The sequence below is a fragment of the Trichechus manatus genome, unplaced genomic scaffold (assembly GCF_000243295.1).
Source record: "Trichechus manatus latirostris isolate Lorelei unplaced genomic scaffold, TriManLat1.0 scaffold00214, whole genome shotgun sequence".
Classification (NCBI taxonomy): Eukaryota; Metazoa; Chordata; class Mammalia; order Sirenia; family Trichechidae; genus Trichechus; species Trichechus manatus.
Window position 1 is genome coordinate 858,357 of NW_004444150.1, and position 18,159 is coordinate 876,515.

At 48.7% G+C, this 18,159-nt stretch overlaps 1 protein-coding gene across 2 annotated transcripts in view; it reads left to right on the plus strand.

The window, feature by feature from the left end:
* Nucleotides 1–18,159, plus strand: part of CAMSAP1 (calmodulin regulated spectrin associated protein 1) — a 47,438-nt gene that overhangs the window by 485 nt on the left and 28,794 nt on the right. For both annotated transcript variants that reach the window (XM_004388653.2, XM_023742630.1), the window contains exons 2-4: nucleotides 1,919–2,080; nucleotides 10,582–10,662; nucleotides 14,472–14,613. In XM_004388653.2, coding sequence (XP_004388710.1) covers nucleotides 1,919–2,080; nucleotides 10,582–10,662; nucleotides 14,472–14,613 — 385 coding nt within the window. The remainder of the gene's footprint in view (nucleotides 1–1,918; nucleotides 2,081–10,581; nucleotides 10,663–14,471; nucleotides 14,614–18,159) is intronic.

Sequence of the window (18,159 nt, forward strand, 5' to 3'; positions counted from 1 at the left end):
GACGGGGCGCGGGCGGGAGTGGGGACGGGGCGCGGGCGGGAGTGGGGACGGGGCGCGGGCGGGAGTGGGGACGGGGCGCGGGCGGGAGTGGGGACAGGGCGTGGGCAGGAGTGCCAGGCTGAATGGGGACTCCTGGACAGTGAGGCTCCTGACTGAGGTGTCGCTCTGTGTAAACAGTAATCAGCACAGTGCCGAGCCCCAGAGCATGAAGATAATGCACATCCCCACTTTCCCACTTCTCCATCTCTCAAACCAGCCACCCACGTGGCGTTTTCTCTCTCTCAGTCCCTGACCACCCAGAGTTAGGTCTTTACAAAACAACTGCTTGCACAGCCCTCTTCTGTCCACCAGCCCCCAGGGCTGGTACCTCACAAGCTAGCACTCTGTCCTTCTAATCAACTGCCAGGTAGGCAGACGTCAGGCCCTGCTGGCTGTCGTTGCCCCCAGTGGTTTCAGTAATTCGCTGGAATGACTCACAGAACTCACGGAGACTTTGTATACTTACAGTTACCCATTTATTATAACCAGAAAGGGTGCAGCTGAGAGACGCATCAGGCGAGGTCTGGGAGCACTCATGGCAGGAGACTCCATTGCCCCAGGACAAGCCAGGCTCTCTTGCCACTCCGGGAAGCCCAAAACCAAAAGCTTCAAGGTCCAGGGTTCCCTAGTCACTGGGTCCTCAATGAATATGCGTGATGGGGCCTTAATGCATAGTTCTGATCGATCCAGTCAGTGGGTATAGGTGACTGCATCATGCCCCCTCCCTTCCTGAGGTTGGTTTGCCAGGTGTGGGGCCTGGGAAGCCCCTACTTGCCTGGCCATTTTGGCAAACGAGGGCATCTTGATTGCTCTGGTTATTTTCAGAAACTGAGACAAAAAGACCAAATCTGGATCTTTATCCCACAGTCTCTGAGTGCAGCAGGATGCCCAAGTAAGGGGGCGTTTCTAAGTGTGAGTGCTGGCTTTCGAAACCGAGCAGCTTACTTTTAGCTCTTTTTCTCGTGAATGTTCCATGAAGGATCGAGGTATATTAATAGAAACATTTGGAGGCAGACTTTCTACAGATGTTATGGTTTCTCTCTCTCTCTAATTATCGAGCCCATTCTATTAGATCAGTATTTTTGTGCTTAAATAAATAAACAAGTCCTTTTCCTCTCTAAGCACAACCTTCCTTCCAGTCTTTGAAAGCTATGCTGCTCATGTGACCTGTCCAGACCATTTTGGGTCCAACCAGTTTGATGCCTCCTGCACTGGTTTTACTGAGGCCGTTCTCTTGATTTTGCATCCTGTGGTTGGTCATTCTCAGCCTTCGTGGCTGATGTGTGTGGGTCAAGAGAGCGGGACTTGTGTTTTGTAAAGAAAGGATGTGAACCTGTGGTGTGGTCTCCGCGTGCAGCACTCTGGCCAGTGGTCATGCTGGCTCATCCTCGTGTGGCCTGGACGCGTCTCCTCACCTCCTGTCTGTACCTGTGTCCAAGCTGTGGAGTAGGGGTCCCACTGCCACCTGGGAACCCTCACAGCGTGTTGTGAAGGTGAGGGATAGGAGCCGAGCGCCTCGTGCACCACCCGGGAGTGCTCTGCCCAAGCTCTGAGGAGAGAGCCGAGCGCCCTGTGCGCTGCCTGGGAACTCTCTGCCCGAGCTCTGAGGAGAGAGCCGAGCGCCCTCTGCGCTGCCTGGGAACTCTCTGCCCGAGCTCTGAAGAGGGACTCTCTGTCCATAGACATTGTCGGGCAGCTTGGCCGAGATGCCCGGCTGGAACTAGTGAGGGGGAGATGCAGACAGATGCTTTCCTGTCTCTACCTGGAGATGATGTTAAAAAAGCAGCCACTGCTCAGAATTTTGAGTTTGAGAAAGCTCTGCGTCCGAGCCTGGTGGGAGGCGTGCGCTGAGCGTTCCCCATGCTGCTCTGCTCCCCAGAGTTCACACATGGCGATGGTCGACGCTCTGATGATGGCCTACACCGTGGAGATGATCAGCATTGAGAAAGTGGTGGCCAGCGTCAAGCGCTTCTCGACGTTCAGTGCCTCGAAAGAGCTTCCGTATGACCTGGAGGACGCCATGGTGTTCTGGATCAACAAGGTGCGTGTCGGAGCCCTCCGCGTGCCCTGGGGCCGGTGTGGGCGGGCTGGCCTCTCGTTCTGCGGTGCTGGCCCTTCTCCTTGACCACAGCCGCTTCTCGGCTGTCACGCAGGTAAGGTTGCTGTAAGCCGCCCCTTGGCGGCTCCTGGGTCCTGTCTGCAGCAGTGCAGGGGCTGGAGGTAAGGTAGGCGTGCCCAGAGGACGGGCATGAGTGGGTGCGAGGAGGTCCTGTGGGAAACGCAGTGCGTGTGGATGGTTTAAAGCAACACATCGTCTCTATTTTGATTTTAAAATAACCAGAAGCACTGCTCTGCAGAAAGGGAGCTGTCAGGTTTGGAAGGCATTATAATAAAGAGAAAAGTGAAATCTTTGTAAATGCTGTTTACTCTTTTCACATTTAGAAGTTTACAGTGTCATCTCTTACGCAATGTATGTAAAACCTGAACACAAACCCATTGTGGGCGTCCATTCCGGCCCAGGTAGACCCCATGTGACAGAGCAGACGTTTCTAGCCTCGCAGGGTTTCCAAGGCTGTGATGTTTATAGGAGCAGACTGCCACACCTTTCTCCCATAGAGCAGCTGGTGGGTTTGAACCACTGGCCTTTTGGTGAGCAGCTGAGCGCTTAACCACTGCACTACCAGGACTCCTTGTTTATGTAAAGAATGTTTATTTTTAGTAGCGTGTGAGTATTTATGGGCTTACTTAACCAAAGCCTTTGGTAACTAAGCCTCCTTATTTGCAAAAAGCGTTCCGCTGGGGGCATTAATACAGCAACAAAATGGCTTGTAGAAACTCCACATCCAGTTTTGTTAGTGTGCTTGAGCAGGGGTCTCGTGAAAGACTCTGTGGTCTGCTGTACCGTTTGCACACGTAGTCTTTGGGCGCTTAGGGCTTTGGAGGGGAAGGAAGAAGCGCTGGCCGTGGATTAGTCTGCGAAAGTGGCCGGCCAGCCCGAGGGCCGCCTGTGAGGGCTGCCTGTGACGTGCCGCTTTCACTGCCACGGCAGGCAGCCTTCATTTCAGGAATTGGGGGAGGTGGTGCGGCGATTCTTGGAGACAGTGGCCCTGGTCTTTCATTGGTTTCCTACCCAGATGGAGGTTTAGGGAGCCAGGTTGGGTGGGGAGAGCACTGTAGATCCTGTGGGTCAACAGTGAGGCGTGGGCGCTAGAAAGCCTCTTGCTCCTGAAACTTCAGGGCTTTCACCTGGACTCTGAATTAGAGTCAGCTGCTGTTGAGTCGGTTGCGACTCATGTTGTCCCCGTGTGTGTCAGAAAGAGCTGTGTTCATAGGATTTTCAGTGTCTTTGACCTTTTGGAAGTAGATTGTCAGCACTTTCTTCCAAGGAGCCTCTGGGTGGACTTGAACTGGCAGCCTTTCGGTCAGCAGCTGAGGGTGTTACCCGTTGGCACCACTACAGGCGGCCGCTTCTCCACCACCCTTGGCGCACACTTCCGCCTCCTCGGAGATGGGGATGCTCCTCTGGTGGTGTGCACCATCTTAGTCACTCCCCGGCTCTTGAGCAGTATGTGCGTGCGCACAGCACCTCGAGAGAATTTGCTCCCTGTCTGTATGGGGGACTGGACCTTGGTGCAGTGTTTCTGTAACCCTGGCATGAGTTTCTGGAGTCAAAAATTAAAATTTCACGTTCTCTATTGATCAGCTTTTATTAATTATATTTTATTAATCATAGGAAGTTCAGAAACTGAGCAGAAAGTTAACATGGAAATTACCAATAACCTTAAATTCATAAACATGACTAACATTTTGCTATAGATCTTTTTAGCTTTCATTTCTTTGTATGAAATATGTAGACTTTAAAATATATTTGAGAGTTTACTGTGTGTTTTATTACTTTAAGCTTATTTTTGCATTAAATAAGATACAGTGAACACCCTTCCAAATGGATCAGGTATTCAACATCAGCAATTTTAATAACTGCCGGGTAGTCCGTTGTCTGTAATTCTCATGTTGCTGGAAAATTGAGTTTTCGCTCTAAACAGTAGTCTTCATATGATGTCGTGATTATTTTCCTCAGTGCAGTCCTGGTGGGATAAAGGTTATGTTCATTTTCAAAGGCTTTGATGTATTCTGTCAAATTTATGATCAGAAAGGTCATCCCATTTTCTCAGGCTGTTGGTCTGTGCAGTGTCCTCTTCCCACGTCTTCCCATATATTGGATATTATTAAAAATATCTGCCAATTTGAAAGGTGAAAAAAGCATTTTTACTTTTGTTTCTTTATTTGCAAATAAAGTGACTTTCAGCAAATAGAATATGTGTTTGTCCGTGCACCTTTCTTCCGTGGTGAATTGCCGCCTCATTGTCTTTGCCTTATTTCTTTGGGGAAGGGGGTTTATTCTTTTTTCCCAGCTGACCAGATTTCTTACATGGTAAGGGTGTCATGCATTTGCCATGTATTCAGAAGTGATGTTGCCACGTTGTTACTGCCGTCTGTTTTGCTTAGGGCCTGGTTGCTACGTGGAAGATGAGCTTCATGTACTCCAGAGTCATCACTCTCATGGTTTACATTTAGTCTGTGTTCACGTCCGCGTTTAAAGACTCTTGACTTGTCGCCAATGGACAGAATCTGTTGACTTACTGTCACAACAAGTGGTGAGCACAGTGACCTTCCACTTCCTGTCCCATCACTCTTCTGTGGTCAGACGGACAGTTTTGGTCAAATCCATAGGCAGACTTGACATCACTGTGACTGCACGTATTTTTCACAGCTTGCGTTTCGTTTCTCGTACCACGCTGCGTTTTTCTGTTGTTCATTCTTTTGGCAGTCCACGGTATAGTCAGTATTCTTCGCCAACACCATAGTTCACAGGTGTCAGTTCTTCTTCAGTTTTCCTTATTCATTGCCTAGCTTCACATGCATATGAGGTGATTGAAAACACCATGGCTTGGGTCCGGCACACCTTAGTCCTCAAGGTGACATCTTTGCTTTCAACGCTTTAAAGAGGTCTTTTGCAGCACATTTGGCCAATGCAGTGTGTCGTTTGATTTCTTGACTGCTGCTTCCATGGATGTTGATTGTGGATCCAAGTAAAATGAAATCCTTGACAACTTCAATCCAGTCTCCATTTATCAAGATGTTGCTTATTGGTCCAGTTGTTAGGATTTTTGTATTCTTTTATGTTAAGGTGTAATCCATACTGAAGGCTGTGGTCTTTGATCTTTGAACTTCAGTCTTCGTTTATCATGATGTTGCTTATTGGTCCAGTTGTTAGGATTTTTGTATTCTTTTATGTTAAGGTGTAATCCATACTGAAGGCTGTGGTCTTTGATCTTCATCAGTAAGTGCTTCAAGTTCTCTTCACTTTCAGAGAGCAAGGTTGTGTCATCTGCATATCACAGGTTGTTAATGAGTCTTCCTTGAGTCCTGATGCCCCGTTCTTACAGTCCAGCTTCTGGGATCATTTGCTCAGCATATAGATTGAATAAGTATGGTGAAAGGGTACAACCCTGATGCACACCTTTCCTGACTTTAAAACAGGCCGTAACCCCTTGTTCTGTTTGAACGACTGCCTCTTGATCTATGCACAGGTTCCACATGAGCACAAGTAAGTGTTCTGGAATTCCCATTCTTTGCAATGTTGTCCATAATTTGTTATGATCCACACAGTCGAATGCTTTTGCACGGTCAGTAAAAACACAGGTAAACATCTTTCTGGTATTCTCTGCTTTCAGCCGGGATCCATCTGACATCAGCAGTGATACCCATACCCCTTCTTCCACGTCCTCTTCTGAATCCAGCTGGAATTTCTGGCAGTTCCGTGTCTATATACTGCTACAGCTGCTTTTGCATATTGACTAGAAGTAGTGAAAGCGGACATTTTTGTGTTGTACCCAATCTTAAGGAAAAAACATTCATTCCTTCGCTAAATAGGTGTTTTATTCTCTTAAATGCTGTTGTATTTTAAAAGTATTTTAGTTGTAATTTTTTTCATAGATGCCCTTTTTTAGGTTAAGGAATTTTCTTTCAATTCTTAGTTTGGTAAGGCAGGTTTTTTTTTTTTTTTAAATGAATAAATGTTGACTTTTGTTCAGTGCTTTTTTCTCTATTTATTGAGATGATTATATGATTTTTCTTCCTTAATCTGTTGATAGGATTTACGTTAATTGATTTTCACATGTTGGATCAGGCTTTCATTCTTAGGATAAATACCTCTTGGTTGTGGTTATTACTCGTTTTATGTATTGCTGGGTTCCATTAGCTAATATTTTGTTGATGGTTTTTATGTTGATGTTCTTGAGGGATATTGGTCTGTAGTTTTCTTTTCTTATAATGTATTTTTCTTATGTTGGTTTTAGGGTAATGACAGCCTTAAAAATGAGTTGGGAAGTACCCCTCTCCTCTATTTTGTGAAAGAGTTTGTGTACGATCAGTATTATGTCTTTCTCAAGTGTTTGATGCAATTCACTGGTCAAGCCACCTGGGCCTTGAGCTTCCTAGTGGGAAGGTTTAATTGTGAATTTAATTTCTTTAGTGCACATGTAAGGCATTTAGATTTTCTACTTAATTTTCTGTCGGTTTTAGTAATCTGTGACTTGCAAGGAATTTGTCGATTGTATTTAAGTTGTTGAATTAATTGGCATAAAATTCATTATGTATCTTTATTATTCTTTTAATTTATGTGGGAACTGTAGTACTGTCTCCTCTTTTGTTGCCTGATAATTGATGATTTCTGCCTGATCTGTTTTCCCCCTTGTTTAGCCTAGTTTATCAATTATATTAATCTTTAAACAATCTGCTTTTGGTTTTTGTTCACTTTTCTCTCTTATTTTTAAATTTCTGCTCTTACCTTTAGTATTTTGTTTCTATTTATTTTGGATTTAATTTGCTCTTCTATTCTAATTTCTTAAGATGGAAGATTAGTTGATTTAAACCTCTTCATTTTCTGTGTAAGCATGTAAAGCTATTCATTCCCTTCTAAGCACTGCTTTAGCTGCACCTTAGAAGTTTTTGTGTGCTGTGTCTTTTTCATCATTCTCTTTAAAATACTTTTGCGTTTACTTGTGGATTCTTGTTTGAGCAATAGGTTAATTTCCAAATGTTTTGGGACCTCTTCGGGGGCCCTGGGGCATTTGTATGCTTCTCCCTGGAATCTCCTCCCCTAGACACTCAGGCCTTACTCTGCTCCACTCTGCCAGCTCCTGCCTCTGTGGCCTTGGTCTTTTTTCTCATGTGCTGCAATCCCCTTGTCCTTGTACACTTCTAGATTTTTTCTTTTCTTTTCTGTGTGGTTTTGAAGGGATCAGAGATAAAGACAAGGGCTTAATTTGCCTTGTTTTGTCTCCTGTCTTCTTTCCTTTCTTTTTATTTTATTTTTGGTGAAAATATGCACAGCAAAACCTGCTCCCATTCCACAGTTTCTAGACATAATGATCAGTGACATTGGTTCCATTCTTCACACATGTACACATTCTCATCATTTCTGTTCTAGTTGTTTTATTTACCTTTACTTAATTCCCTGTCCCCCAACCTTCTCTCATCTGTGCTTTAAAATAGCTGTGGACCCTTTGGTCTATATAGAGAATTTTTTTCTGCAATAATCAGGGTTGACAGTATTTACTCTTTGGGCTAAACTGTTACTCAGTTTAGAGATGGTGACGTCAGGGGGTGTTTTCAGTTCAAGGTTTGAAGAGCAACTCGGGCCCATAGTTTTGGGGACTTCTGCAGCCTCAGTAGGTCGGTCCAGTAAGTCTGGGATTCATTAAGAATTTGAAGTTCTGTTCTACATTTTTTTCCCTTTCTCTCAGGATTCATTTATTGTGTTCCTGATCTGAACATTCAGAAGTGGTAGCTGAGCACCACCTAACTCTTCTGGTTTCAAGGTGGAGGAGGAAGTGGTTCATGGAGACAGTCCTGTAGTGCAGTTCCTTCTCTGATTCTCGGGTTTCCTACTTTCTCTTTTGTTCCAGATGAATAAAGACCAGTAGGTGTATCTCAGATAACTGCTCCTAAGCTTGTAAGACCCCAGGTCCTACTCGCCATACTGAGAGAGGCAGAACATCAACTTCCAGAACTGTATCATGCCAGCTGACTGCACTGCCCCAAGAGGCCATGGCCTAAGCCCCTGTCTTAGTCATCTAGTGCTGCCATAACAGAAGTACCACAAGTGGATGATTTTAACAAAGAGATAAGTATTCTCTCACAGTCTAGGAGGCTAGAAGTCTGAATTCAGGGCGGCAGCTCCAGGGAAAGGCTTTCTCTGTCTGCCGGCTCTGGAGGAACGACCTTGTCATCCATCTTCCCTGGTCAAGGAGCTTCTCAGGGCAGGCACCCCGGGTCCAAAGGATGCACTGTTCTCCTGGCTCTTGTTTCTTGGTGGTATGAGGTCCCCCTGTCTCTGCTCCTTCTGTCTTTTATATCTCAAAAGAGTTTGATTTCAGACACAACCAAATCTTATACGTTGAGTCCTGCCTCATTAACATAACTGTCGCTAATCCCACCTCATTAACATCATAGAGGTAGGATTTACAACACATAGGAAAATCACATCAGGTGACAAAATGGGTGACAGTCACACAGTACTGGGAATCAGTCACATAGTACCGGGAATCGTGGACTAGCCAAGTTGACACATTTTTTGGGGGAACACAATTCAATGCATAATAGCCCCCAAACCAAGAGAATTGATCTCATAAGGGGATTGGTTGTCTAATTACTGTGAACTGATGTCATAAGGGATTGGTTGTGTCTAATTACTGTGAGCATCTGTAGCTCCCTCCCCTTTTTTTGGTGGTGGTTACTGTTGCAAAACCCTACACAGCCCCGCATTTGCGGATTCCTTCCCCTCCCTGTGTACAGCTCGTCGGCACCCGTTTCACTGCTTATGCTGTGCAGACTTCACCCGTATTCAGCGCCACCTTTCCCATTTCTGTCAAGAGAAACGTCTGCTACCTAGGGAGTATTTCTCCCCCACCCCCAGCCACTAGCGGATGTTAGTGTCTGTGCATTTACCTATTCGCGTCGTTTCCTAATAGGAAGAACATTACAATATTTATTTGTTTGCGATTGACTTATTTCGCTAATATCCTGCAGATTCATCCATGCTGTATGGTGTTTTGAGAACTCGTTTTTCTTCATCACTGAGCAGTACTCCGTTGTATGTATGTGCCATGGTTTACTTTCCGTTCCCCTTTGATGGGCACTGAGCTTGTTTCCATCTTATCATGAATAGTGCTGCAGTGAACACAGGTGTGCATGTGTCTGTATATCTTTTTGATAATTTATCATTATATTTTCCTTTAAAATTGTTTCTTCAAAAGTCTGAAATTTATTTATATTTCAAGTAGAGAGATTTCTCTATGTATCTGTTCTCCTTGGTACAGTGCATACTGACCCTCAGACTGGATCTGCCCCCTTTGATTTGGACGTCCTAAAAGGACCAGGCTTGTTGTGATGTGAGGCCTGAGGTGGTGGTGTGCTCTGATTTCTAACAAAGCACCAGGAAATGAGCGCTCTTTTTTAAGGTGCTGGGCTCGTTAAAGTCTAAGCCCAAACCCTAGAGAGTCTAGCAAGTGCCAGACAGGTTAGGAAGATGGCTGAAACTCAATAGGGTTGCTAAGCACTAATTCTTCTCTTTTTGAAGCAAAAACTCCCTGGTGTCCCCTTCCTCGGCCCCTGGTAACCACTGATAAACTTTGTTCTCTGTGCATTTGCCTGTTCTAGATACATCGTGTAAGTGGGATCAGACAGTTTTTTGTGTGTCCAGCTTCTTTCACTCAGCGTAATGATTTCAGGGTTCGTCCGTGTTGTAGCATGTATCGTGAATCCCTTTTTCGTCATGGCTGAATAACATTCCATTGTGTGGATGGACCACATTGTGTTTATCCATCCTCTGTTGATGGACACCTGGGTGGTTTCCCCCTTTAGGCTGCTAAGAACAGTGGTGTAGAGGTATCTGTTTCAGAGTCCCTGCTTTCAGTTCTTTTGGGCAGATACCTAGGAGTGGGATTGTTGGGCCATATGATGATTCTGTGTTTAACTTTTTGAGGAACCCCAGGCCGTTTTTCCCGCAGCGGCTGTACCATTCTAAGTTCCAACCCCCATCGCGTCCTTGCCAACGTTTGTTAGTTGCTGTTTTTTCTGGTAACAGCCAGCCCAGTGGGTGTGAAGCGATAGCTCACTGTGCGTTTGATTTGCATTTCCCTATTGACGATAAGCGTTTTTATGGTTTTTGGGTTCTTTCTAAAAGTGTGGCTGTTTTTACTTCATGTTGTATACTGATGTTTTCTGGCATAAGTGCATAGGTTACCTGTGACCTGAGCAGCATGGCCTGGGCATCGGGAGGCATGATTGTCTCCTGGCAGCAGCGGCTGCCTCCGCAGTGGGCATTGGCCGCAGGGCCTCCAGAATCCTGGTGTTTCCAGGTGCACCTGGGCCTCCGTGATGCCTGTGTCCTGGAGGTAGTGGCTGGGGTGGAGTCAGGAGGGCCATGCCAGTGTTTGGAAGCAGTTGCCTTCTTAATGCATTTTTCTTTTATTTCAGGTAAATCTTAAAATGAGAGAGATAACAGAGAAAGAAGTTAAATTAAAACAACAGTTATTGGAAAGTCCAGCTCACCAAAAGGTAAAGGGTAAACTTGGTTTCTTTGGAATGCATTAAGTTAACTTTGCTCTCAGTTTTAAAAAAGTATTCCAGTAACTACCACTATTTGCTTATTTTTATTTTTGTTTACCAAAAGAAGGGGCCAGCCTTTTGGACTCCCCCCGCCCTCGCCCCCACAGGCTGGCTCTGCGATCCCGGGTGAGGGCTGGACACAGATGATCTCCTGGCAGTAGCCTGCTCCCCTTTCTGCTGGGACGGGAAGCATGAGGAGAGGGACCTGTGGGAGGGGTCGGGAGCTGGTCAGCAAGAGAGGAGAGGCACCCTGGGAAACCCGTGGGTGTGTGTCGGGACAGGGACATCATGGTCGGGACAATGTGGAGGGCATGCTGCCCCGCCCACCGCGGACCTGACGTCCCTTGTGTCTTCATGTGGGGAACCCACACAAGTCAATGCCTGTGGGCCACGCTCGGCCGTACCCACTGTCTCCTGTGGGGAGTGAGGCGTGTGCTCCCCCTTTGTCTCCTCCTCTCCCTCCCTGAGGCTCTGGAGTTGCCACTGGCTACCGCCCTTAGGCCACCTTGGTCAGCCAGGACGGTGGCAGCCAGTCCCCGTCTGTGCCCCCCACATGCTCCCCTAACCCCACCTCAGCCTCCTGCGTTCCACCACGTTTTTGGGAATCGGCCCATTGAGCATGTAGGTGAAGATACGGCACTGAGCACCCTGGGTCAGAGTGACTTTGTCCCTTTTGGCACCATCCCATGCCACGTTTCTGAGTGTTCTTTGCTGCTGCAAAGCTGTGAGGCCGAGGGGCTCCTCATCTCCTGCTCTGGTCCTCTGAGCATCAGACTGCCTGAGGGTCGTGTCCCCTGGGTGGTGCTGTCCCTCGGGGTCACTGTTCCGGCCTCTGAGCACTGGTGGAGCGTGTTCGGGGTGCTCTGCTGACCTCCTCTCCTTCCTCCTCCCCTGCTTCCTCACAGTCTCCCTCCAAGTGGTACTGGAAGCTGGTGCCCGTAAGTGGACAACTGACCAGCTGCCACCAGCACATTGCGTCCAGTCATCACTCGCTTCCATTGAAAACTGCTCGCAGCCGAAACTGTTTCTTTTGTTCATGTCCTCTGTGTTGTCACTGCACTTTGTACACAGGAGTGGCCACCGACCTGGGCTGAGCGGCTTTGTGACATGGTGCTCTGGAGCTCTGCTGCGTTGTAGACACTCAGAGTTTAGTTTTGCCCGATTTCGTAGGTTGTTTTAAAGAGAGTGTGTTTCTTCTTCTGGACACGCTTAGTTCCTCCTTTATGTGGCCAGCATAAGCTGACATGACAGGACTCACCCTCTCCCAGCAGACACCAGGATGAATGAGAAATAGGCTAGTGGCGTGAATTCCTCTGTGCGTTTTGTTCTGTTTCTCATGCGACTTCCTGATGCTGACAGTGAATCTGGTGTCGCTGGATAGCTATAGAACGCACTGTTTTGAAGATGGCAGGTCGTGTGGGCTGCTAGGGCACTTCTGGTCTGGAGCTCCCCAGTGCCTCTGTCCAGTTCCTGCTGGCCCTGCCTGTCCCGCAGGGGGTGCTGCCCAGAGCGGGGACGGGCCCCCTCGTTCCCAGGGAAGGGTTGAGCTAGGTCCGCATGGATAAGTGGGTTCATGCTAAGCGTGAGTTTTCACATAAAAAGAAAGTTTTAAAAACAGAGACAGGGTTCTAGAGCCCCAGCGGTGCTCTCAGCGTGGCCCTTCAGAAGCAGAGCAGAGCTGCCGCTCCTGCATTGTCTCCACAGAAAAGGGCCTGGCGGTCCAAACAGTGTGTGTTAAAGTGAACTTTTGGAACACACATCTTTTAATTATTTGGACCAGATTCTTTTTTCACCAGATTCTTTATGACCATGGAGGAGAGACCAGTGGGTGTCAGTGGTAAGCAGGGCCCGTCTGAGCAGTGGTGTCTTCTGCTTCTTAGTGGACAGACATTTTACTTCTCTTTGAAATGTATTTTTAAGAAAGAAGAGGAAAGCATTTTATGAATATTTAAATATCTTTTAACTTCTTGAATCCTAAAAGCCAGAGAGCTAATATTACAGTAGCTCCACGAGGAGGGTGGGTAGTCAGGGGCTCACAGAGCTCAGCTCTCCTCGAAGAGGCCGCTTCAGGGGAGAGCTTCCTTAGCACGGGGGGTGGGCCAGAGTTGCCTTTGCTCAGGTGGTTTATAGCGGTAACTGTCTGCTGCCGCGCCCAGCAGGTCAGTAGAGGACAGATATGGAAAGGTCTGGTACAGATGGGCAGGTTCAGAGGTTTGACCTTGAAACTACAGCATAGAGGTTTAAAGAAACCTGATTTGCAAGGTGATTATACGAGCTAGCTGGACCCCTGAAGTTCAGAGACAGTTTTGCCTGATGTTAACCCCCATCATCCATCTTTAATCAAGAACCCATTTGCTTCACTGCATGCCTGTGGCCGTGTTTGCTGTCTCTCTGGAAGCCTGACCTGGCGCATGCGGTAGTGTCCTGCATGCTGGTGCCCCCGGAGTGTGCACGTGTGGTACAGTATCGGGCAGGGGCTGCGGTGCGCTCCGAGAAACAAGTTAAAGTCCAGGCCAGAACACGTTCTTGAGACAAAATAAGCCTGATTCCTAAATTTAAAAGAATGTGTGAGAAATGTTTTATACTAAACCTTAATATTGATGACACTACAGAGTCCTGGTGGCAAAGTGGTTAAGAGCTTGGCTGCTAACCAAAAGGTCGGCAGTTTGAATCCACCAACTGCTCCTTGGAAACCCTATGGGGCAGTTCTACTCTGTCCTGTAGGGTTGCTATCAGTCAGAATTGACAGCGGGTTTGGTTTTTCATACTATAGGCTTATTGAGAGAACACCTTTAAATTCTCGATGGCCGAGAGACGATTTTTCCTCGGGCTGCACTCCTCGTCTGCATTACTCCCAGAAGCTTTTAGTCCAGATTGCTGGTTTTCTCACTAGCTGTATTAGGTATTCTCCTTCTCTGGAGAAGATTCAGCTTGTGGGAAGATGCCGTGTTTTAACGCTGCATTGTGGCTAGTGACACGGACAAGTTTGCCACGGACCCTTTGGAAACGGAGCCGGAGCTGCCTTCCTCCCTTCGGAGGCACTTGGTACCTGCGGTCGGAAGCACGGCCCGGGTCAGGAAGTCAGGCCGCAGGTAGCTCAGTTTCCTCTGACTGCAGAGACCTGGAAACCTCGAAAACAGTTGCTTCATAGAGCACCTTGCACGGGCTTACCTTCCTGCGGCTTTGTTTCCAGTGTTAGAGGGGCTGGTGATTACCTTACATACAATTTTGTCTCACCTGGGTTTCTGAAATTTCTCCAACTACATGCTGTTTTCTCTCAATGGCAGAGAGTAATGCTGACCATACTTAGAAAAGTAGCAGTAACTTGGGTTTCCCAGGCACTAGGATGTTCACCATTTAACTTGTTTCTCGTTCGTGTACAGCGTGTCGGCTTCTGTAGTTTAGACATGTGTTCTGCCCCCTCGGCCGCGTGTGCCCGCCTCCGTGGCCGTGCTGGGCCTTGGCTCTCCAGTGTCTGTCAGAGTTAGCCTGTCTCTGTGGGGCTGGTAACAAAACTGCTGTTACTCGGCGCAGCCACGAAGTCACTGTTATCATACCCAACCCCTTGGACCCTGACATATATGTTCCAGGCAAAGTATGGAATCCAGACATTTTGGGCTTTTTCTAGACGATTGCACTAGTTCTAAACATCGTCTAGGAGGCCTGAGTTTAATTCTTGATTCAACAGTGTGCCTGTAACATATATGGTGGTTAAGATCCATCGTATGTAGAGACCGTTTTCCTTTTATCAACTGCAGGTCCGCTATCGACGAGAGCACCTTTCCAATAGGCAGTTACCCTACTTCCCGTTGTTGGAGGATTTGATGAAAGATGGCAGTGACGGTGCTGCTCTGTTAGCGGTGATTCACTATTATTGCCCAGAGCAGATGAAACTGGATGGTGAGTGACGCCCACTTCCTCCTCGACCTGGCGTGGAAGGCCGAGGGACGTGACGGAGTGCCGTGACCCAGCTGTTAACACAGGGAGCACACCAGACCCTCATGTCACTTGGGATGTTAGATCAGCACGTAGATTCTAGAAATTCAGGGCGATACGGTACTTGAAGGAGCCCCGGTGGCGCAGATGGTTCAGTGCTTGGCTGCTAACTGAAGGGCTGGCTATTCAAACCCACCCCGTGGTTCTGCGGGAGAAAGACCTGGTGATCTGCTTCCGTAAAGTTTACAGCCTAGAAAACCCTATGGGGCAGTATTTCTCTGTCACATGGGGTTGCTGTGGGTCGGAATCAACTTGACAGAATCTAACAACCACCACCTGCTTATATTTAAGCTGCACTTTATCTGACGGAAGAACTTTACTCTGAAAGTGTGTAATGTATTAAATTACTTTACGTGTGTCCCAGAATGGTTAGGATTTTGTAAATCCTAATGCGATTGATTGAAAGCATCTAGAACTTAGTTTGTGGATGGGAAAATTGATGCAAAATCCATCTTCTTTATGTGCCGTTTACGAACAGCTCCTCTGTGCGTGGTGAGGTGGCCTGACAGTGACAGCGCGTCTGTCTTTAAGGCACAATGGGGCTACTCGATGGCAGCGTGAGTGGGCGGTAGTGTACGCGTAGGGGGGGCTGTGGGTGTGTGAGTGCAGGTGCAGGGTCCACTGTGCATCTTCTTTCTGAATAGAGAGAGTGACCCATTCATGTCCTGTCTGAACTGTCTGTGCCAGGTTGCAGGCAGATGAGCCGGCACCAGTCTTGCTCCTGCCCCAGGTAACAATGCTAGATAATACCGTTTTTATAGATGAGAGTTTCTAAAGTACACAGCTGGACCTGAAAGAAAGGGCTTCTGCCTTTAAGTGAAAAATTCAGGAGTCAGTTGCCTGGGGCCTGTGGGGTTGGAGTTCTCCTGCTCATCTGGCCTTGGGAGCCATAACCAGGACCCTCAAAAGGCTGCTCCGTTTCAGAAGAAAGACCAGAAAAACTCCACCTGCTGGCCCAGGAGGGGGCTAGCAAGCTTGCCAAGTGCCTGTAGCTCTGGGTGTGGGGGCCCTCCCTGCAGAGATAAGCCCCAGGCTGATGACAGGTAGGAGGGGTTGAGTTTACATTCTTGTGTGGTGTGGGAATCCTGGTGGAGAGTGAGTGTAAGAGCTAGTGTAGGACTAGTGATGCGTGGGCTGTGTCAGCGTGAAAGTTAACCTGGCTGTGTAGGACTGCGTGCATTGGTGGACCCACGGGGACCTGCAGGACAGGAGGTGTCCACCGGTGGGTCCACAGGGGACCTACAGGACAGGAAGTGTCCACTGGTGGGCCCACGGGGGACCTACAGGACAAGAAGTGTCCACTGGCGGGACTGTGGGGTCCTGTAGGACAGGAATGTCAACCGATGGACCCACGGGGACCTGCAGGACAGGAGGTGTCCACCGGTGGGCCCACAGGGGACCTACAGGACAGGAAGTGTCAACTGACGGGCCCACGATGGACCTACAGGAAGGAAGTGTCCACCGGTGGGCCCACAGGGTACCTACAGGACAGGAAGTGTCCACTGGCGGGCCCACGGGGGACCTACAGGACAAGAAGTGTCCACTGGCAGGTCCACGGGGGACATCCACTGGCGGGTCCACAGGTGACCTACAGGACAGGAAGTGTCAACTGACGGGCCCACGATGGACCTACAGGACAGGAAGTGTCCACTGGTGGGCCCACGGGGTACCTACAGGACAGGAAGTGTCCAACAGTGGGCCCATAGGGGACCTACAGGACAAGAAGTGTCCACTGGTGGGCCCACGACAGACCTACAGGACAGGAGGTGTCCACCAACGGGCCCACGGGGTACCTACAGGACAGGAAGTGTCCACTAGTGGGCCTACAGGGGTCCCGCAGGACCGGCAGCCCCCTAGAAGGTGAGCTCTGTGAGAACTCAGAGGCCACACGGGGCAGTCTGCAGAGGAACAGCAGACACCACAGAGCCCTGTGGCACAGGAAATGGATGCAAAAGAACATCTCGCAGAACATACGGTACTCCGAGTGAAAAGGGGTCAAGGAAGAGGAACGGCTGTGAGGAAGGCCTGGGAGAAGAGCGCCAAGTGCAGGCCCGAGTCGCTGCTCTGTCTCCCCCTCAGCATGTGCTTCATGTGGCCGTCTTTGACCTGCGCCGCCGCACCCTCTTCCAGTAGACGATTCAGCTCTTCCTGTAATCGTACCTGGTCTGCCCTCTAACCTGCCCCCTGGGGACCCCGAGAAAGAAGAATCTCCAGGGAGATGGAACGAGCAGTTCACAGGAAGGTGTAATGGCGCTGAGGCTCATTGTACCTAATACCCAGCTTCCAAGCATACTGAGAAGGAAGGACAAGTACAGGGAGAAAGTGGCAGAGCCAAGGCTCATGACGTACACCACAGAGACTGATGGACGCGTGGTCACAATCTCCTACAGCCACAGGTGCTTTGAACAGAGTTGAACAGGTGTGGCCCAGCACACCAGTCATCAGGACTACACTTTTTAAGTTTTAATTTAAAATAAACATGGAAACATTTACAAAAAATGGACTAATCAAGGCCACAAAGAAGTCTCAGCAGATCCAGAGAATTAATATTTTCCTAGCAACTCAGTAACAAAAGGATGCCATCTCTCTCCCACATCTAAGATCTTCAACACTCGGAAACCAAGAAAGATCTTCCCAAATGTTTCATGAATCAGAGAAGAAATGGTGGTGGGGGTTGTAGTCCACGGGCATACGCCAGTACCTGAAGCCGTGCTGGGACACGGTATGCCTGGTGAGCGTCTGCTGGGGAAGTGGGCACGACACGCTTGTGGGATGCAGCCCAGCAGGTGTGCCGAGGGAAAGCTGTGGCCTTCAGTGTGTGTTCTAGAAAACAGGAAGTTCCAGAACATGGTGAGCTAGGTTCCTCTAGGAGAGCATCAGATAAACCCAAGAGAGTTGAAGGAGGGAAGAAATGAAGGTAAAAATAGTTTTCTGTCTCCTCTGGTCACAAAGTAAAGGAAAAACGGGATTGGAGATTCCATCTTAGATGAAGGTGGGACACAGCTGGATGCTAGACACAGTGTGAGCTGATGAGGGAACAGTGACAGCAGCGAGCAAGGAGGCCAGATGGAGGGCAGTGGACGCTCACCTGGATGGGAGCTGGCCACAGCACGGGTGCAGGGCATGTGAGGGACTGTGGTGTGCATGTGAGGGATGGTGGTGCGGGGCGGGGGTGGCCTGAAGGTTTCTGAACAGCAGTGAGCGCTCAGGTCCGCTGCCTCACCCTCACGCCCCCTCAGAAGGCGAGGCGCGCCCCCGGAGAAACAACCAGCCGGGTTCTGGCCTGAGAACCCAGGCAGAGGTGGTGGCAAGGCAACATCCTGAAACCTGGCCTGCTGTGGGAACTCACACTGCAGGTGAGACCTTCTCCCTGTCATGGCCGCCCGCCCAGGAAGCTCCTTCACGTGCTTGGAGCCATGGTGCTGACGCCGCTCGTGCCTACGCCACAGG